The sequence below is a fragment of the Eptatretus burgeri genome, chromosome 11 (genome assembly GCF_056783735.1).
Source record: "Eptatretus burgeri isolate ZD-2024b chromosome 11, Ebu_testis_v1, whole genome shotgun sequence".
In the NCBI taxonomy this organism is placed as follows: Eukaryota; Metazoa; Chordata; class Myxini; order Myxiniformes; family Myxinidae; genus Eptatretus; species Eptatretus burgeri.
The window spans coordinates 2,234,570-2,252,909 of NC_140971.1; the positions used below are offsets into that span (position 1 = coordinate 2,234,570).

Consider the following 18,340-nt stretch of genomic DNA (forward strand, 5'->3'; position numbering starts at 1 on the left):
ATCGTCAAGGTGTGATAGGGCCTTAAGGTTGGTTTGGTGTTCGCGCAAGCATGATGGACTGAATGGCCCCCACCTGTGTTGGATTTCCTTGTTGTACAGTTTCATGCCTCAGCTCCCTGAACAGCTCAACTCTGCCATTCAGCCTGGCCCTGCAACTCTGGTCAATGGTATCTAGCGTCCCTTCAGAGACAAAATTCTTCTTCGCCCTATAGTTAGTTCCAAGACATCTACCGGCAACATCAAGGATAGTGCTCTTGAAGGCACTCCACCACTCTTGAGGATCCCCCAAAGCACCCAAATCTCCACTCAGCCTGTTTGCAAACTCCTCAGCTACCCTCTCATCCTTCAGCTTGCCAACATCGGGCCTCGGCTGGGATGGTACCATTCTCCTGGATTTAAGCTGCAACTTCAGAGTTGCTACAACAAGCCTGTGGTCAGTATTGAGGAACTGAGCACTCTTGTGGACCCTACAGTTCTGGATCATCCTCCAGCGACCATCAACGAGCACATGGTCAATCTCCTTTGCCACACTGCCAGTGTTGGAATACAAAGTCCAACGATGAGCCTGTGGGCGCTGAAACCATGAACCACCCTAAGTCCATGACTTCTTGCAAAGTCAAGGAACTTGGTGCTATTCAGGTTCACAGTTCCTGACCCATGGGGACCAACACATGTCTCATAACCATCCCTATCATTTGCAGTCGATGCATAGAAATCCCCCAAGACCAGAAGTGTATCCAATGTGACCACTCCTTGGCTTTTTTCACAAGGTTATTCTTTGTCCTAGAGATCTTGATCTTGGCTATTCTTTGTCCACCTTGGCGTCTTGGTTTTCTAGGCGTATAGGTTTTCTATTATCATCACTTTTCCGAAACCTTGTGAATTCTTGGCTTTTTTCATTGGCTCAACTTAGCATTTATGAAAATGAGGAGTGGTCACACTGAGTGTATCTCGTCTGGGGCACTGATCAACCACAGACGACTCGAGCATGGCATAGACTGCATCCTTCACAGTAAGATCACTCGCCTCAGTCGGAGCATAAACAGAGACCAGGGAAATGACACCCAAGAAGTGACGAATCCTTAGTCTCATAATACGCTTGTTGACCGGTGTTACCTCAATTATCATTGGAGTCAGCTTATTGGACACAGACACAGCAACTCCTTGGAAATGGTAACCATCAGAGCGACCATACCAATAGTAGGTGTAACTACCCGCCATGATCTCGCCACAATCCGGTCTCCGAACCTCAGAGAGAGCTGCAATACCAATGCCCAAACGTTTGAGCTCAGATGATAACAGAGACAGGTGATCATCCTCTCTTCGGGATAGGACATTCCAGGCACCTACCCGAAGGGACCACCTCAGATTAACCCATGGAGACCACCGTCTGGTGGACGATACCTCAGCACCACCCCGACACACTCTCCCGCAATCTGACCCAGGAATGTTACCCCGTGGTTTCCCTCCTATCATCAAAGATTGGGAGTCCCGAAGGCTTTGCCCCAATCCCTTCATCGGGTGAGCTGCCCCGTGAAGGGCAGCTGCACAGGAGATACTTCCACGGAGTGGGTTTTCAGATTTAAAAAATGCTTTTCGTATGTTTTGCGGAATGAAGGGTTTTTACGGTGGCCGGAGTGCAAATCCTCCCACCAATCTCCGAATAAAATGTAACCCAATTACAGGAGGACGTCCGCAGACACAGTTGCGCACTAGATATGGATGGTTGTTGGCTCACAAGGAGATCCTCCACCCTTTGACAGGTTTTGTTCTTCATCCTGCTGGGTGTCCATATCCAAACACCCTCCTCGCCAGGAAACTTTGTGGAGGAGACACTTTAGTCACCGACAACCCGACCATGAAACAGGTTAGTACAGGTTTACATGGTACCCGTAGCAAGTCACAGATCGACGCGCTGCTCCGTCACATGCTCCCACACCTGACCTGACCTGAATCAGCTGGACGGAGGTATTCGCTCCACTGAGTGCCCTTCTAGTTTTTTTAATGGAATTCTGAATTGTTATTTAAGTGGGTGTGTTTTATATATATATATATATATATATATATATATATATATATATATATATATATATATATATATATATATATATATATATATATTTTTTTTTTTTCCTTTTCAATCATGGTAATACATGTGCATTTCATTATTACTCAAAACACCACTAGTCCAAACGAAAGTTTCCATCTTGATTGACCGTATTTTGGGTTATGTCACACCACCACCTCCCCCATTTGATGGATGTCACAAGAACATGACATCTTGTGTTCTACACAATGAGGAAAACCACATAACCTGCAAGTCAATAGATGATCCCTTTCGATGATAACCAATCGGCGAACCCTAACCACTTCTGCTGCTGCTCCTGTCCCACATGGACAATTTCAAATTCCTGCAGATAGAGTGGACAGATTTTAAAATATATTGAAGGCTCACGAGCTCTTCAAGCACAAAATATATTCCACACACTTCATTGACTGAAATATGGTGAAAATAGAGGGGAAAAAAAAAATCACAGATTCAGTGGGAGTCATTTCGAGCCAAACTAGTCCGAGAAACAATTTTGGTCTATTAGTTAAGGTGTAAACTCCTCCCAACCCATCCCTGTATAGTTGTCAACAACTGGAGAGAAACATCACCTTCCACCATGATCAGGTTCAGAGAAGCCAATTTGGGGGAAAAACGTCCAGCCTATGTCAGGTCAGTCCAGATCAGATCTGTGAGTTGCTCCAGGAACCACGTAAACCGAGACTGACCTGTTCCATGGTCGGGTTGTCGGCGATTAAACCGTCTCCCCCAACATGTTTCCTGGTGAGGAGGATGTATGAAATGGACACCCAGCAGGAATAAATACAAAACCTGTCAAAGGGCAGAGGAGCTTCTTGTGAGCCAACGGCCATCCATATCTAGTGCCCAACTGTGTCTGCGGACGTCCTCCTGCAGCTCGGTTACTTTTTATTAGGAAGTTGGTGGCAGGATTTGCACTCCAACCACCGGAAAACCCTTCATGCCGCAAAACACAAGAAAAAGCATGAAACACACGCAATGGGGTGGGGGCGGGGTGAAACACACGCAATGGGTGGGGGCGGGGTGAAACACACGCAATGGGTGGGGGCGGGGTGAAACACACGCAATGGGTGGGGGCGGGGTGAAACACACGCAATGGGTGGGGGCGGGGTGAAACACACGCAATGGGGTGGGGGCGGGGTGAAACACGCAACGGGGTGGGGGACGGTGTGAAACACACACAACGGGGCTGGGACGGGGTGAAACATGTAATTGGGGGTTGGGGGGGGTGAAACACATAACTCGGCGGGGGGATGGGGGGGATGCAGAACACACGTAACCAGGTTTAGAGTTGTTTTCTTACATGTGATCCTCAAATTTGAGAGGTACAAGTACAAACAGCATGTCCAAGTTGGACTTTCCTTTGCAGGGACACTTCTGCAACCACATATTGTTTCACTTTTCATTTTAAGAAAAGTTTATGACGTCAAAAATACAGTTGAATACTCACAGCGGCATCCATCTTGGCAATAACTTCTTGCAGTTGACCAACATCTTTGTGATCAAAACAATCCTTCAGCTCCTGCAGTTTACATACAACATGACATTACACAAGGAACTTTGATAAAGCAGATACTTTCACACATCATGCCTGTCATGCCTGTGCCACATCGACACAACATTAATTCAAATTCAATATATCAGTTTATTGATATAAATTCATGGTGGGGGGTGGGGAGGGGTATTATAATACATCACCAGAGTGTATTATCATATACCGACACTGACACATCTACTGCACATGGAAGATATAAAACTCTTTGCACTGAACGACAAAAAATTGACAGAACAACTGAAATTTGTGAAACGGTACTCCGGCGACATCCAAATGGAATTTGATCTCGATTTGTGTGCCAAGTGCACATTCGAACAAAGGAGACCACAGAAATGGACAACATTAAAATAAAATAAAAACAGACTAAGATACAACAATAAAGGAGCTAGACAACGAAGCATCTTACAAATACCATGGAGTCGAAGAGGGCCACCAAATGTGTCAAACAAATGTACAAAACCATTGCCAAAGAATACCTGTGTCGAATGAGATTGATCCTGAAAACATACCTCTCTCCAAGGAACAAAATGAAAGCCATAAACCAACTAGCAGTACCAGTATTCCAATACAGCTGTGGAATAGTAAACTGGCCACAAGCAGAAATCAAGAAACTCCTCAAAATCCACATAATTTTCGACAAGAGTGAGGGGGTTGGGTTACTGAGACTGAGAGAGTTACACTCTCAGTTACTGAGAGTGAGGGGGTTGGGAACACAAGATTTGGAAGCAAACACAAAATTGAGGCATTCGGCCTTCTCATGATTGGAGTCGGCTGTGGTGCCATTTGAAGAGAGTGAAGGGATGGAGGGGGAGCATCAGTTTGAAAGTTTGAACGTTCATTCTTGAGGTTGGACGGATGTCGTTTTCAGGCTCTCCTGATAGTGGACACACTCTTGTTGTGGAGTTTTTCTAATGCACTGAGATTGCCTTTAGTCGGATTTGCGTTCCAGGAAGAGAAGGCAAGTTGTTTCAGAGCAACTCCCTCACCACAGGATTCATTGTACCACGGGTGGGAAGAGGGGTAGGATAATTGGAGACGAGATGGGATGAATCTGTGCATGAGAGAGGGAGAGAGATAGAGATAGAGATAGAGCAGGTTTCTATGGAAAACTTCCCAAGCTGGGTTAACATCGGGGGCGGAAGATATGGGAGACCAGTCCTGAAGAGAGATGGCTGCTTGAAGTCCCTGCCAATCTGTTTGGGTGAAATGCCAGACTCACTGGCGTTGAGGCAGCTCTCTGAAAATAGCCGGAGAGATGTTGACTTTCGCAAGCATATGATCAGAAGAACCAATTGGAGCAAAAGAAGAGCAGGAGACATTTGTGGGAAAGCTAGTAATCAGCAGGTTCAGAAGGGAGGATTTACCATTGGTTGAAATCCCTGTTGGAAAGTTCACAGATTGAATCAGTCCCATGGAGTCACAGAAGTCCTTTGCTGAAGTGCCATGAATGGTGAGAGAGGTACCAACGCCCAGCCAAGTTACTTGGTGACAATTGAAATCGCCACACACGAGAAGAGTGAGTTGGGATGAGTGGTTCAAATGTCAATGGTGTCTGAGAGAGAGAGATGTGGATGGCGTCATCTGCATCACTGTTAGGGGGACGGTCCAACACACAGATGAACAAGATGTGGGAGCGAAAGGCAAGTCGCAGCCAGAGGTACTCCTGGAAGTTGGGAGGTGTAAGATCAGTACAATGACAGTGAGAAATTGAGTTATTGATGTAAAATGCAATTCCACTGCCAGGTCATGGTTCAGGCCGATCAAAATCGGAGAAGACAATAACTGGGGATGGACACTCAGGTGTCGAGACGTTCCGTGGTAGGAAGGATTCTGTGAAACAGATGATGTCTGGTTTATTGGCAATGACCTGGATTGAGAGATCTGCCAGGTCAGAGCGGAGACCTCACATATTTAAAGTCCACGGGGGGGGGGGGGGGGATGAGGAGCTGGAATGAACCCCTCCCCACAGGGAGGGGTTGGAGTGAGGGGTGAGGTTTAAGTGTGTTGGGTGCTGGGGAGCAATACAACTACAAGGATATTCACCATCATAACTAGAAAGAACAGCTACATCTCCATGGCTACTCAAACATTGCTCACATTACACAGAACAAAACAACATCCGAGTCATTTTGATTCAAATGTGAATGCATTCGGTTGGGGGTTTGTATTCGATCCTCAACATTTCATTCAAATTGGACAACAAAGTGAAAAAGGATCGTCATGGTCTCCACCAACATATACAAGCAGATGTAAAGGTACTTGGAATTACGTGTTCTATAACATTGTGTTCTTAATGTACAACATAAGTGTTCCTTTGGGATTTACCTATTCCTCCATGTATAACATACAGGATGTTCCAAACATTTTTTTGTTTTCTTTTTGTATCCTGTCGAGGCTCGTATGAGAGCTAACACACAGAACGTGCAACAGCATATCAAATACTTTCGGATATCAAATTAAACCGTAGTATTAAAAGTTTCTCACCGGTGGCAGAGTTTCCAAGACCTCGAGAGGATCGAGACCGCCGGGGCCCAACCTCGCCTTTCGCTCCTCTTCTTCTGCTTCTCGCCTTGCTCTCTCCAGCCTCACTTGAGCCCTTTCTCTCACCCTCTCTTCAAATGCACACACCTCAGATTGAAAGGCCTCGAGGTAAACTTTATCTGAGGTCTAGCAAAAGCAAAGGAAGAGAGGTTTGCAAGATCATGGGAGGGGTGAGAAGTAGAAGGGGGATACAAATTTATACTTGTTAAGAATCCATTTTGAGCATTTCCCTACAATATAAAAGGTGTTCATGATCATGAAGAAAACCGCAAAAGTGCTTAACCTGACAAGTACTTCATAGTTTTTCAAATCGACCAATGAAGAGGAATACTTCAGCTCTGTTTTAACCTTTGATATCCACTTGTGAATATCACAACTGAAGGGAAAGATTAATTATATTTCAACGAAGTTCTGCTCTTCCATGAACGTCACCACCTGTATTTTATGAAAGTAAATTTAAAAAAAATCCCTTTCTTTCCCATAATTTTAATATTCTAAACATCGCATTATTCCTCTGTGGTTTCTGTAGTGCCAGGAAAGAGCAAAAGTAAGTGATTCAGCCACTGGGATAGCGGGTGTTTACTTCAGGCTCAAATCGCTATGGCCGAGATTATATTTAGCTGAGAATTCCTGCCGATGGAAACAACTTCCACATTATCTTCACTGTCATTCATCCCTCCAGAGGTTCAAAACAGTTGTTCACCACCACCTCAGATCATCTCCAAACCAAAACCATGATATTGTGACAGATGTGGGGTTTGAGTTCGACCAGGAGGGGAAGCACTCTGATTCCTCCCGAACACCCGGTCCTGAGGCCGCCGGGCACAGATAACTCTGCGTGCTGGCGGCTTGCTAAGCAACCACGAACGCCGATTGGTACTGCCAACCCTGGCAGGGTTACACAACTTTGCGCGTTACCATTTCCGGTGGATTGACCGTACCAAGGGTTTCGTGCCCTCGATACGTACTTGCGTTAACTTACCATATGAGGTGCAGCTGAGCGGAGCAGCCAAGTATGCACTGGCTAATAAGATCAAATTAGTGGGGTGGAACTTCCTGGCTAACCTGTGTGTGGACTACGCTAGACCAATGCAGGAAAAGACAGAACGAGCTGGGTACATTTATAATACAAGCAATTTATTATTAAGGCGAGGAAAGGGCATGTGAATGATAACGGGTTTTAATACACAGAAATATGCACAGCAGGAGAAAGCAAGGATTCGTGGGGTGTGGCAAAAGAAATGCAATTATTTACAAAAGACAATACAGTGCAGAGCGAACCAGATTTTAAACTTCTACAATCTTACCTAATGCAAACATTACAGGCGCCATCAGACACAAACACCAGAGGAAATTAGAAAAGCTAGAAAGATAAGAGAAAATATGATAAGAGAAAGAAGAGATAAGATAAGAGAAAGAAAGGTGTAAACAACCCCTACGGGATCTGGCGTGGCTGATGGAGCAGCGCAAGCCCAATCACTTAGGAGGAGGGAGGAGGGAAGAAAACTGGGGGTGTGCGAGTCTCTATGGTGCGTGAGTGGGGAAGTGAAAATGGGGTGCAATGAAGTACAGGTGGGGTGCAGAAACGAAAAATGAAGAGGTGCGTGTCTGATGGTTGCTCTTTTAGCTCTTTTGTGTCCACAGCAGACAAGACAGAAGATGAGAGAGAAAGAATGTGAAAGAGGATAGCTAAAATTGTGTGTGAGAAAGTCTAAATGTACATGCTAAAGTCTATGATCAGTCTGGCGTTCCGCCCACTCAGCGCTGTGCTCTGCCTTTCTCCTGGTGCCGTGGATCAGGTCAGGATTCTCCTTCTCGCTCAGAAGCAGCCACCTCGCACCCAGAAGAAGACTGCGTGACCTCTGCAGAAAACTGTAGTGGAGACTAATTGTAGAAGGCTGACTGTGGCAGACTCTCGCTCGAGAATATATATATATATATATATATATATATATATATATATATATATATATATATATATATATATATATATATATATATATATACATACATATACACACACACTGTCGAGCATACACTGTCGAGGTTCGTATGAGAGCTAACACAGAAAATACAACAAGGGGAGGAGGAGACAAGAGGGGCAAGAGAGGGAAGGAAAAAACAGTGTTGAACAGAGACATGAGGATATCTGTGGAAGGGAGAGGGATGGAGCGGGGAACATGGGGAATACAAGATGGACACGACAGGGACCTTCAGGCAGGAAAATAGGGAATTTGAAGGAGGTGGGTTTGGGGTGGATGAGCAATAATCCTTTTGCAATGATCCTTTTGGATGGTAGAATGATCCTTTTGCAGCTATCTTATAGATGCTGGGCGAAGGAGTCCGAATTTGGATCAAAACGCTCTGTAGGCATTCTCCAATGCCCTAATTGGTGCACAGATGCTTTCCCAAGAAGTAGCCTTGCCCCTGCGAGGCTCCGAAGCTGAAAATGGCTTCATTCACCCCCGAACTCGGTCAGGCGATGGAACTCCAGATTAACATGGCGTGCGGGTTTCTGGGAGCGCTTTCAGGCCATAAAAGTGTGCTGGGCACCAAACGAGGATCGCGATTTAGCGGAGTGTCAGGGCTATCCAGACGATGTTGAATGGACCCCAGCGCAAACTTGCGCTTTGAGCTACGTGCCAATATGTTCTGAACTCAAGCATCCACCATGGTGGGTAATGTTCACTGTTCTCCAATATCCTCAAAGGACAGTGGTGAGAGTCTGGGGTGCCGACTGCGATTGCAGTGTTTTGTAGCGTTTGTGATTAGGAGGTTGAAGTGTTTGTAGTGGTTGCGGTGAGGAGGGGGAGCATAATAGGTTATTGTGGGGATTTTTAGGAAGGTGTTGGGGTGGTCGGATGGAGGTTGTAACATTGTGGTTCGAGTACAGAGAAGGTTGAAATGAATGGTCCATTGGGGAATGGCGCACAGTTGTAACAGGGTTTTGGCTGCATATGCTAATGAGACTCTCCGTTAACGTGCGGTTTGTGGCGTGCATGCCTGCATGAAGGAGAGGTCGTGTGTGCAAAGTAAAGCAAATAAAATAGATAAAGGATCAGTGAATGGAATTAAAGACCTAACTAAAAGCCCTCGCAATGCATCTTGTCCCACATACCTACTAGACATAAAGGAAAGGCTAACTAGAATGAATACTGATGAAATAACTGCCTGGGGACCACTGTATGTTGTATGCATTTGCCTTGAGAAGTGACAGTTTCGCAGAACCGCAACAAGATTTTCTATCCCCACCTCCACCTTCCCCCCCCCCAACTCGCGTTAATCCCCACCCTCACCACCAAGCCCACCTCCTTCCAAATTTCCAGTTTTCCTTCCTGAGAGTTTCCTTCTGTATCCATATTGTTCACCTCATGCATCCTCCTTTACCCTCATTCCTCCCCACACCCATTGTTTTGTCCAAGTTTCCCTCTATCTTGTCTTCAACCCTGCTGTTGGTGTTTCCCCCCTAATCTCTACCCTGCTGGTGGTGTTTCCCCCCCCTCCCCTGCTGTTGGTGTTTCCCCCCTCTCTACCCTGCTGTTGGTTTCCCCCCCCCCTCTACCCTGCTGTTGGTGTCCCCCCCTCTCTACCCTGCTGTTGGTGTTTCCTCCCCCTCTCTACCCTGCTGTTGGTTCCCCCCTCAACATGCTGTTGGTGTTTCCCCCTCTTTCCCTGCTGTTGGTGTTTCCTCCCCCTCTCTACCCTGCTGTTGATTTTCCCCCCTCTCTACCCTGATGTTGGTGTTTCCTCCCACTCTCTACCCTGCTGTTGGTCCCCCCCTCTACCCTGCTGTTGGTGTTTCCCCCCCCTCTTTCCCTGCTGTTGGTGTCCCCCCCCCTCTCTCCTCTTCCTTTTATTCTGTTGCGTCCTGAACCGTTCAGTGTTCTAGCTCTTCCACGAGCCTTGACCTGGTATTCCAAAAATAATAATAATTACGGCAATAATAATACTCGAAAAGATTCACTGTGAACTTGGGAAACAAAAGCAAAATGTATCAAATCCCCCCGAAAAAGATAAACTTGAAGATTTCTGGAAAGGAATCGATGAAGAACCAAAATAACATAATGAGGAGGAGGAATAATGGATCCAACAGTTGGAAAAGAAAACAACACCGAAGGGAAATGCCCCCAAGTAATAATTGATGAAGAATCGTTTTGAAAAAAATGCCAAATTTTAAAAACCCTGGCCCAGATGGTATTCCAAATTTCTGGCGTAAGCAATGAGATGCTCTCCACAATCACCACACTCAAGCATTCAACAAACTTATCAAAGGTGAGGAGGTAATGGATGAGTGGCTCACAAAGGAGAACAACTTCCTCATCCCAAAATCTGAAAAAACCCAACGACCTCATAAGTATAGACCAATAAATAACCTGCCGACTAACAACATAAAACTTCTGACAGGAATAATCACAGAAATGATGTACCACCACCTAACACAAGGAGGCTAAGAGGCAGAACAGCAGAGATGTAAAAGAGGATGCGATGGAACAATAGACCACTAATGACTAAGCAAGGCCGTACTTGAAAACTGTAAAACAAGAAGAACCAAATCCTCTACAGTCTGGATAAACGACAAGAAAGCTTTTGATAGTGTGCCACATTCATTGATGATAAAATGCATGCAACTGTAAAAGATCAATTCCCATATAATCAAACTGATTGAGAAAGTAATGGAGCTACGAAATACCACATGGATATTACAGCACTCGGAAGGAAAGATCGAAAGACCAGGGGTGAAGATACGTTGCGGGATCTTCCAGGGTGATAGCCTTTCACCCCTCCTGTTTTGCCTGGCTCTGGACCGAACTGAGCAATCTCACTAATGAGCAAGGACATGGATACACCCGAACGTCCAATGAGAGAACTTCCAAAGAGACAGGAAAGGTGATACATGTGCTGCACATGAATGATTTAAAACTCTTTGCACCAAATAATGAAAATTTGGTAGAACAACTGTAACAAGAAAAAGATCAATCAGACATTGCAGACCCTCACCAGGACTTATTTTGTGTGGTGTATTTTGTGTTACATCATTATAAAGAGAGAGACATAACTAGAAGAATTTCAAAAAGATTTTTGCTTAATTAAATATGGCTGACAGACCATGTGACATCAATGATTCATGATTACCCTGGTATCCCCAAGATTTGAGGAACATTTGTGTGAAGTTTCCCCTCGATCTTGTTCAGCCATTCTGGAGAAGATTTTTTTTACAGGTTTTAGGGTAAACCTTTTGACCTTACATCAACCTCAAAAATAATAGGTGGTTGAATTCACTGACTTGATATGCAAATCCTGTTCAAAATTTCAAGTCAATCGGATGAAAATTGAGGATTTTAGAAAATTTAGCCCAAATTGGCCTTTTGGCCTATTTTGACCTTTTGGGCTATGTTTACCTCAAATTTAATATGTGGTTGAATTCAGCGAGCTGATATGCAAATGCTCTTCAAATTTCAAGTTAATTGGATTAAAATTGAGGATTTTAGAAATTTGGCCTAAGTTGACCTTTTGATCTTTGTTGATCTTTTGGCCTATGTTTACCTCAAAATTAAGAGGTGATTGAATTCAGCGACCTCATATGCAAATGGTCTTCAAATTTCAAGTCAATTGGATGAAAATTGAGGATTTAAAAAAAATTGGCCCAATTTGGCCTTTTGACTGATGTTGATCTCAAAATTAATATGTGGTGGAATTCAGCGACCTGATATGCAAATGGTCTTCAAATTTCAAGTCAATCAGATGAAAACTGACAATTTTAGAAACACAAGAGTTTGGCCTATTTTGAGTTGACCTTTTGACCGATGATAACCTCAAAAGTAAAAGGTGGTTGAATTCATTGACCTGATATGCAAATAATGTTCAAATTTCAAGTCAATCGGATGAAATTTGAGGATTTTAGACAATTCGGCTCAAATTGGCCTGTGTAGACCTTTGTGGTCAATCAAATTTTATGAAACTTCAATGCGTGACCGTCGCAGCATCAGTGATATTAATCTCTGAAAATTTCAGAATGATCGGTTGAGCAGTTTGGGCTGGAGGCGAGCAGACAGATAAACACACAAACACACAGACACACATACAAACACACAAACAAATGGAGGCAATCAACATACTTGTCAAAAATTTTTTTTTTCCAAGTTATAAACAAACAAACAAATGGACCAAAATGCAATACCCTCTCCTCTGGCAAGGGTAATTAGTGAAAGGGTCCTCCAATGACATTCAAATGTAATTTGGCCTTGATAAGTGTGTGAAGTACACATTGGTACAGGGTAGACAAACAAAAAGGACAACATAAAAATCAACCGAGAAACAACAACAGAGGAACAAGACAACGAAGCATCATACAAATCCTTTGGAATGGAAGAGGGCCACCATATATGTCACAAACAAATGCACAAAACAATTCCCAAAGAATACTTGCATAAAAACGAGGTTGATCCTGAAAACATATCTCAACCCGAGAAACAAAATCAAAGCCATCAATCAGCTAGCAATACCAATATTCCAATACAACTGCGGAATAATAAACTCACCACAAACGGAAATCACCAAACGAGACATCAAAACAAGGAAACTCACCATCCACAAAATGTTCTACAGAAATCAGTGCACACTGAGAATGTACCTGTCGAGAACGAGGAGGAGGTAGCGGCCTGATGGAACTCGGCCAAGTGCACAGAATGACAACAGTAAGATTGGCTGAGTACGTGAAAAGTTCAACACACTACCAAATCCAATATGAAAACAAACACGAAGACAGAAAGCCAGAGAAAGTATCCTTAACTCACAGAGCAAAAAGTTTCCAATACGAATAGGAGATGTCACACATGAAACCAAAAGAGCACGGCATACAGCCCCAACAATTGCAAATAAGATGACAGAAAATTATAAAATGAAATATCAACAGATACACACTGACAACTGGGAGAATGATAAAAGAGCATGATGGTATGAAAAAATTTATATTTTTTAAAGAGTTGGACAGATTGGGAATAGACGAAGAAGGCTCACTGGAATGGCTAAGAAGAGGTCAGCTCAACTAGGATGGAGAACAAATCAGTATAAATGCCCAACACCAAGGAAACTTCACCAATGGCTTTAAGTAGCTGTCAGGACTGAGCCAATCAGACAGATATAGATTTTGCAAGGTAGAAACAGAAAGTATGAGCCACCTCCTATCAGAATGGAAATAACTCATGTCAGAACACCTGCATTCACAAAGGCACAACAAAGTATGTTGAGTAATCCACTGGTACATCTGCAAAAACTTCCACATCCCAGTTCCATAAAACTCATGGAAACATGACTCAAAAGCAATCATTGAAAACAAGGAACTCAGAATGCTCACATATGACCTGATGATTCCATTGAGTGTAAACATATAAAACACAGCATTGTGACCAGGTATAGTACTTAGGTTAAAATAAAAAAATAAAAAAAGACAGCATTGCTAATTGATGTTTCAGTCCACAGCGATTTTGACCTCAACAATGCAGAAATCAAGAAAATTTACTAAATACAGTAATTCCTCACATAAGTGGTGAACAATGTTGTGATGGCAGGGATGAGGCTTTACCTTTACTCTTGAGAAAAATGAACGAAAGCAGGAACGAGGGTCACATTGAAGAGAACGTGAAAGTTCCAGGATGAACTGAAGGACAATGGTCTGATGTGCAACTTGTTTCATAAGATTACGTTTCTGATGGGGAATATTCGTAAAAAAAAAAAAAGAAAAAAAAAGGACATTGATTGGTTGATGGAATGTAATAAGCAGGACGACACTCATTGTTTGGTTGAGGTGGAATGTAATAAGCATCAGAACATTAATTGTTGTTTTGTGTAGGCCAACATAGTCAAGGCTCATGGAAGAACCCGTATTAGTACATTGAACGGATCAGGACACAACAGGATAAAAGGAATAGTTGGGGGTGGGGGTCACCAACAGCAAAGTTGAAGGCCAAGGTAGAGACCGACTTGGATGAACAATGGGTATGGGGAAGAATGGAGGCAGGAGAGGATGCATGGGTGGATACGATGGATACAGTAGGAAACTTTCAGGAGGGAAAACTGGAAATTTGGAAGGAAAAAAAGGGGGTTGGGGAAGGGAAGGGGTGTAACGAGGATAAAAAAGATCATGGTTTGGGATTGGGGATGATCTGAGATGGGGGTGAATAGCTGCCTTGAAGACCTGGAGGGAAGAATGAGATTGACGAGGATATCGAAGTTGGTTCCACAGGCAGGAAGAAAGGAACAAATGAGTTAAGGTTGGCAGTGATCCTGGATTTTGGGAGTTTCACCAGAAGGGGGTTGATGGTGGACATGTGTGCCCTGCAGAAACCCTGGGAGGGGTGGGGGGGAAAGCATGGAAAGAGCAGAGGGTGCAACCCCAGAAAGGAGGCGGTGCAGTACAGAGACCACTGACCAGTGTGTGATTGCAAAGTGACAGACCCATAGACCCAGCTTCATCACGGGAGATTCCGATAATCTTGAAGGCATTGGTTTGAGGTGCCAAGCTGAGCAAGCAAGATGTGAGGCAGGGAAGAGCAGTGCTCCATCAAGCTGCGGATGAAAACCTTGCAGGTGGATAGGAGTTCAGGTGTGCCAAGGAAGGACTTTGTGTGACGGAGGATGCTGAGTCGGCGGCTGGCTTTGGAGGATAACTTTGAAATGTGGTTTGCCCAAGAAAAATCATGGATGATAGCGAGACCAGGAGTTTGAATGACCGAACTTCCTCAAGAGGATTGTTAAGAAAGGAAATAGGAGGGTTTGCCAGAAAGTCCTTTCAGAGGGAGATAGTGAGAGCATGAGATTTCTCAGGATTGAAAGATACATTCCAAGTGCTTGACCAACTTGTGATTTCGTCAAGGTCTGAAGAGAGGGAAGAGGCTGCAGCCTGCCTGTCAGAAGGATGAGGGATGTCATGGCAAAGGGTGGAGTCATCAGCAAATCGGTAAAGGGGATTTTGCAGAGTTGTGGAGATAATTTATGAAGATCAGGAATAGGATTGAGCCAAGAACACTGCCTTGGGGCACTCCAGCTTTGACAGGGAGAGGAGATGAAAGGATTCTGATAAGAGCCACACATTGGCTAAGAGGGTAGAGGAAGACAGTAAACAATGTGTGGAGTTGAAGGAATGTAACAAACACTGGGACATTGATTGGTTGATGTGGAATGTATCAAACACCAGGACATTCATTAGTTGATGTGGAATGTAATAAACATCAGGACAATGATTGGTTGATGGAATGTAATATACAAACAACTTACCTCTGTTACCTGAAGATCTATACACCAGATAACGAGGTAGTTTGCAGATTCTTCACACACGAGATGCGGATGCTCAGCAAGATAACTCTGACTGTCTTCCCATCGACTCAGCATTCCTAGACAAAAACGATTTGATAAGATAATATAAACAAAAAAAAAACAATTTGATAAGACAATATAAGTTACAATAACATAGGGGCAATACTCATGGGCACTCACCTGGTAGCGTCTGGATAAGATAACCAGGGAACCACTGGTAGGCATAGATGACCCACAAAATATGTAACAGAGAAGGTTAGTAAATACCTATGGATTGTTTTTTAATGTGGTGAACAAACTTTGATACATCACGGGTGATTAGGGTTGTGGTCAAGTTTCATCAAAACTGTGTGTTGTTTCTGAGAAGTAAGCAAATGCCTATTTTGGGGGGGCGGGGCAAACCCCCAGTAGACCTCCTTAGACCCCAATTTTTTTTAATGGTGAACAGTCTTTGGTTCATCACGGGTGACAACAGTTATGGTAAAGTTTCAACGAAATTGTTTGTAGTTTCAGAGAAGAAAGCACACACATATTTTGGGGGTAACCCCCATAGACCCCCGAGGGCCCAATTTTTTTTTTTTTAATGCCATGAACAAACTTTGGTACATATATGGTGACGAAGGTTGTGGTAAAGTTTCATCGAAATCATATGTCTATTTTCAGAGAAGTTGCTGCAAATATTTGTGGACGGACGACGCACCATCCCATGAGCCCCCCAGAACCACGTTCCATACGAGCTAAAAACGATTTAAGACAATATAATGTACAAAAATGATTTAGTAACATATTATAAATGACAAAATGATTTGATGACAAAATATAAACGACAAAAACGATTTGATAAGACAAAATAAACAACAAAAACTATTTGATAAGACAATGTAAACTACCAAAACGATTTTATAGCATAATATAAACTTCCAAAACGATTTGATAAGATAATATAAACTACAAAAACAATTTTATAAGCCAATATAATACAAAAACAATTTTATAAGCCAATATAATGTACAAAAACAATTTCAGAAAATATGAACAACAAAAAAGATTTGATGTGACAATATAAGCCACAAAAATGATTCGATATGATGGCATAAACTATACGCATGGAAAAAGTTCCTGTGCATCTTCTACACCGATGCGAAATGAGAAATGAAAACAAACACATCACGTTATTTCGTCATATCAATATTTAGTGTTTGCTAAACATGAAATCAACATGAGAATATGAACATGTGTGCATGACACATCTCCAATGGCTCGAAGAGGAGTGCCATAAAAAGTCAGTCAACAGCTCAGTATCTGGTGTGACCACCATTTGCGTTGACACGGTTGGCAGTGGCACCTCATTAAGGGCACAAAATGGATGAAGAAGGCTTGAGGGATGTCATTCCAGATTTGCATCATGGCCTGCAACAGTTGGGCCAACATCATCGGCTCGTTTTGAAGATGGTGCAATTGTTGTTCAATTTCATCCCACATGTTCTATGGGGGAAAAGATCAGGCGAAACAGCAAGCAAGGGAAATGTGAGAATGTTCTGTTGTGTGATGAATTCAGTGACCACTCGTGTGACGTGAGGGCACACGTTATCCTGTTGAAGTGTGATGTGATGTCCATAAACCCGCAAGAACGGGAGGTGGCGAGAAGTATTACTGACTGTATGCGGTGCCCCGACGTGCAGCCTCATCAAAGATCTTCTTGCCCCAGCCAAACTTTCTGACAAGTCTTATAAAGAGCTCATCATTCTCGTGAAAAGACATGATCACGCAAAACCAGGTAAGATCGCCTCGAGATGTAAATTTTATACCCACCATCGTCAAGATGGTTAGTCAGCATCCAAGTTTGTGGCTGATTTACATAATAACTTCGTTTCGCTAATCGACCGTGAATGCCAATAACTTGACCAGGTGACTTTGGGTTCTCAGTCTAACAACTGTTCCCCGAAGGACACATTGTTACGAATCTGGCAGCCATGAGCACTCAACATTCAGGTCCTTATAGAACAGTTATATCAGTAAGTGTGTTTATAGTTAGGGCCCCCTACCTGTGTCGAACGGGAATTACATGTGTGCTGCGGAGTTTTGTTTACAACAAATCTTTCACTTCACTTCACACACCGACGCCATTGCCCACGTGCGTGGGCGGAGATTTCCATCGCCTCAGACCGGGACTCCGCCCAGGAAGGCAGGGGTGTGCCCCTTGTCCAATCATGCCACAGAGAGCAGCTTTCCCATGACACGCCGGCCAATGAGGGTTGAGATGGCCACAGAGAGCGACTTTCCCACGACGCCCCGTCCAATGAGGTTGGAGAGAACATGTTTGGGGAATAAGTTTGAATAAGTTTGTGGGGAATAAGTTTGTAAAATTAAAGTTGGATAAAAATTAACCCTATTTTTCAGGTAAGAAACCAATGAGACGGCGATTTTCTCACCCCGGAAGAAAAAGGAATATAAAGGAATGCCAGGCTGGGAGCGGTGGTGGTAAAAAGTCGTCGTCGTCTTGGGGGTTGCGGGTCTTGATGCTGGCTGGCTCGTCTGGCCCTGAGATATCGTCGTCTCTGATCTTCTCCTTGGTCTTGGTCGATTGGTGCATGGCCGGTTTGAGAGCGCGGTACCTGGTGCTTGGAGCGGCATCGCGTTGCGGGTTCGAGTCCCGCCGAGCCAGATCGTCAAAGACCATACGAGGTGGACAGGTCCAAGCACAGGCTCTCGTCTCCAGCTCACCTTTCTTCAAGCTAGAAGCCTTCAATAAAGACCCGACGGGGTCCATGTGTGTGTGTGTGTGTGTCTGTGTGTGTGTCTGTGTGTGTGACTGTGTCTGTGTCTGTGTGTGTGTCTGTGTGTGT

At 43.9% G+C, this 18,340-nt stretch overlaps 1 protein-coding gene across 3 annotated transcripts in view; it reads right to left on the minus strand.

Annotated features, from left to right (window-relative positions):
• Positions 1-18,340, minus strand: part of CDC37 (cell division cycle 37, HSP90 cochaperone) — a 56,787-nt gene that overhangs the window by 6,265 nt on the left and 32,182 nt on the right. For all 3 annotated transcript variants that reach the window (XM_085844898.1, XM_085844899.1, XM_085844900.1), the window contains 4 exons: positions 15,456-15,571; positions 13,765-13,887; positions 6,126-6,308; positions 3,537-3,608 (listed from right to left, as the gene is read on the minus strand). In XM_085844898.1, coding sequence (XP_085701024.1) covers positions 3,537-3,608; positions 6,126-6,308; positions 13,765-13,887; positions 15,456-15,571 — 494 coding nt within the window. The remainder of the gene's footprint in view (positions 1-3,536; positions 3,609-6,125; positions 6,309-13,764; positions 13,888-15,455; positions 15,572-18,340) is intronic.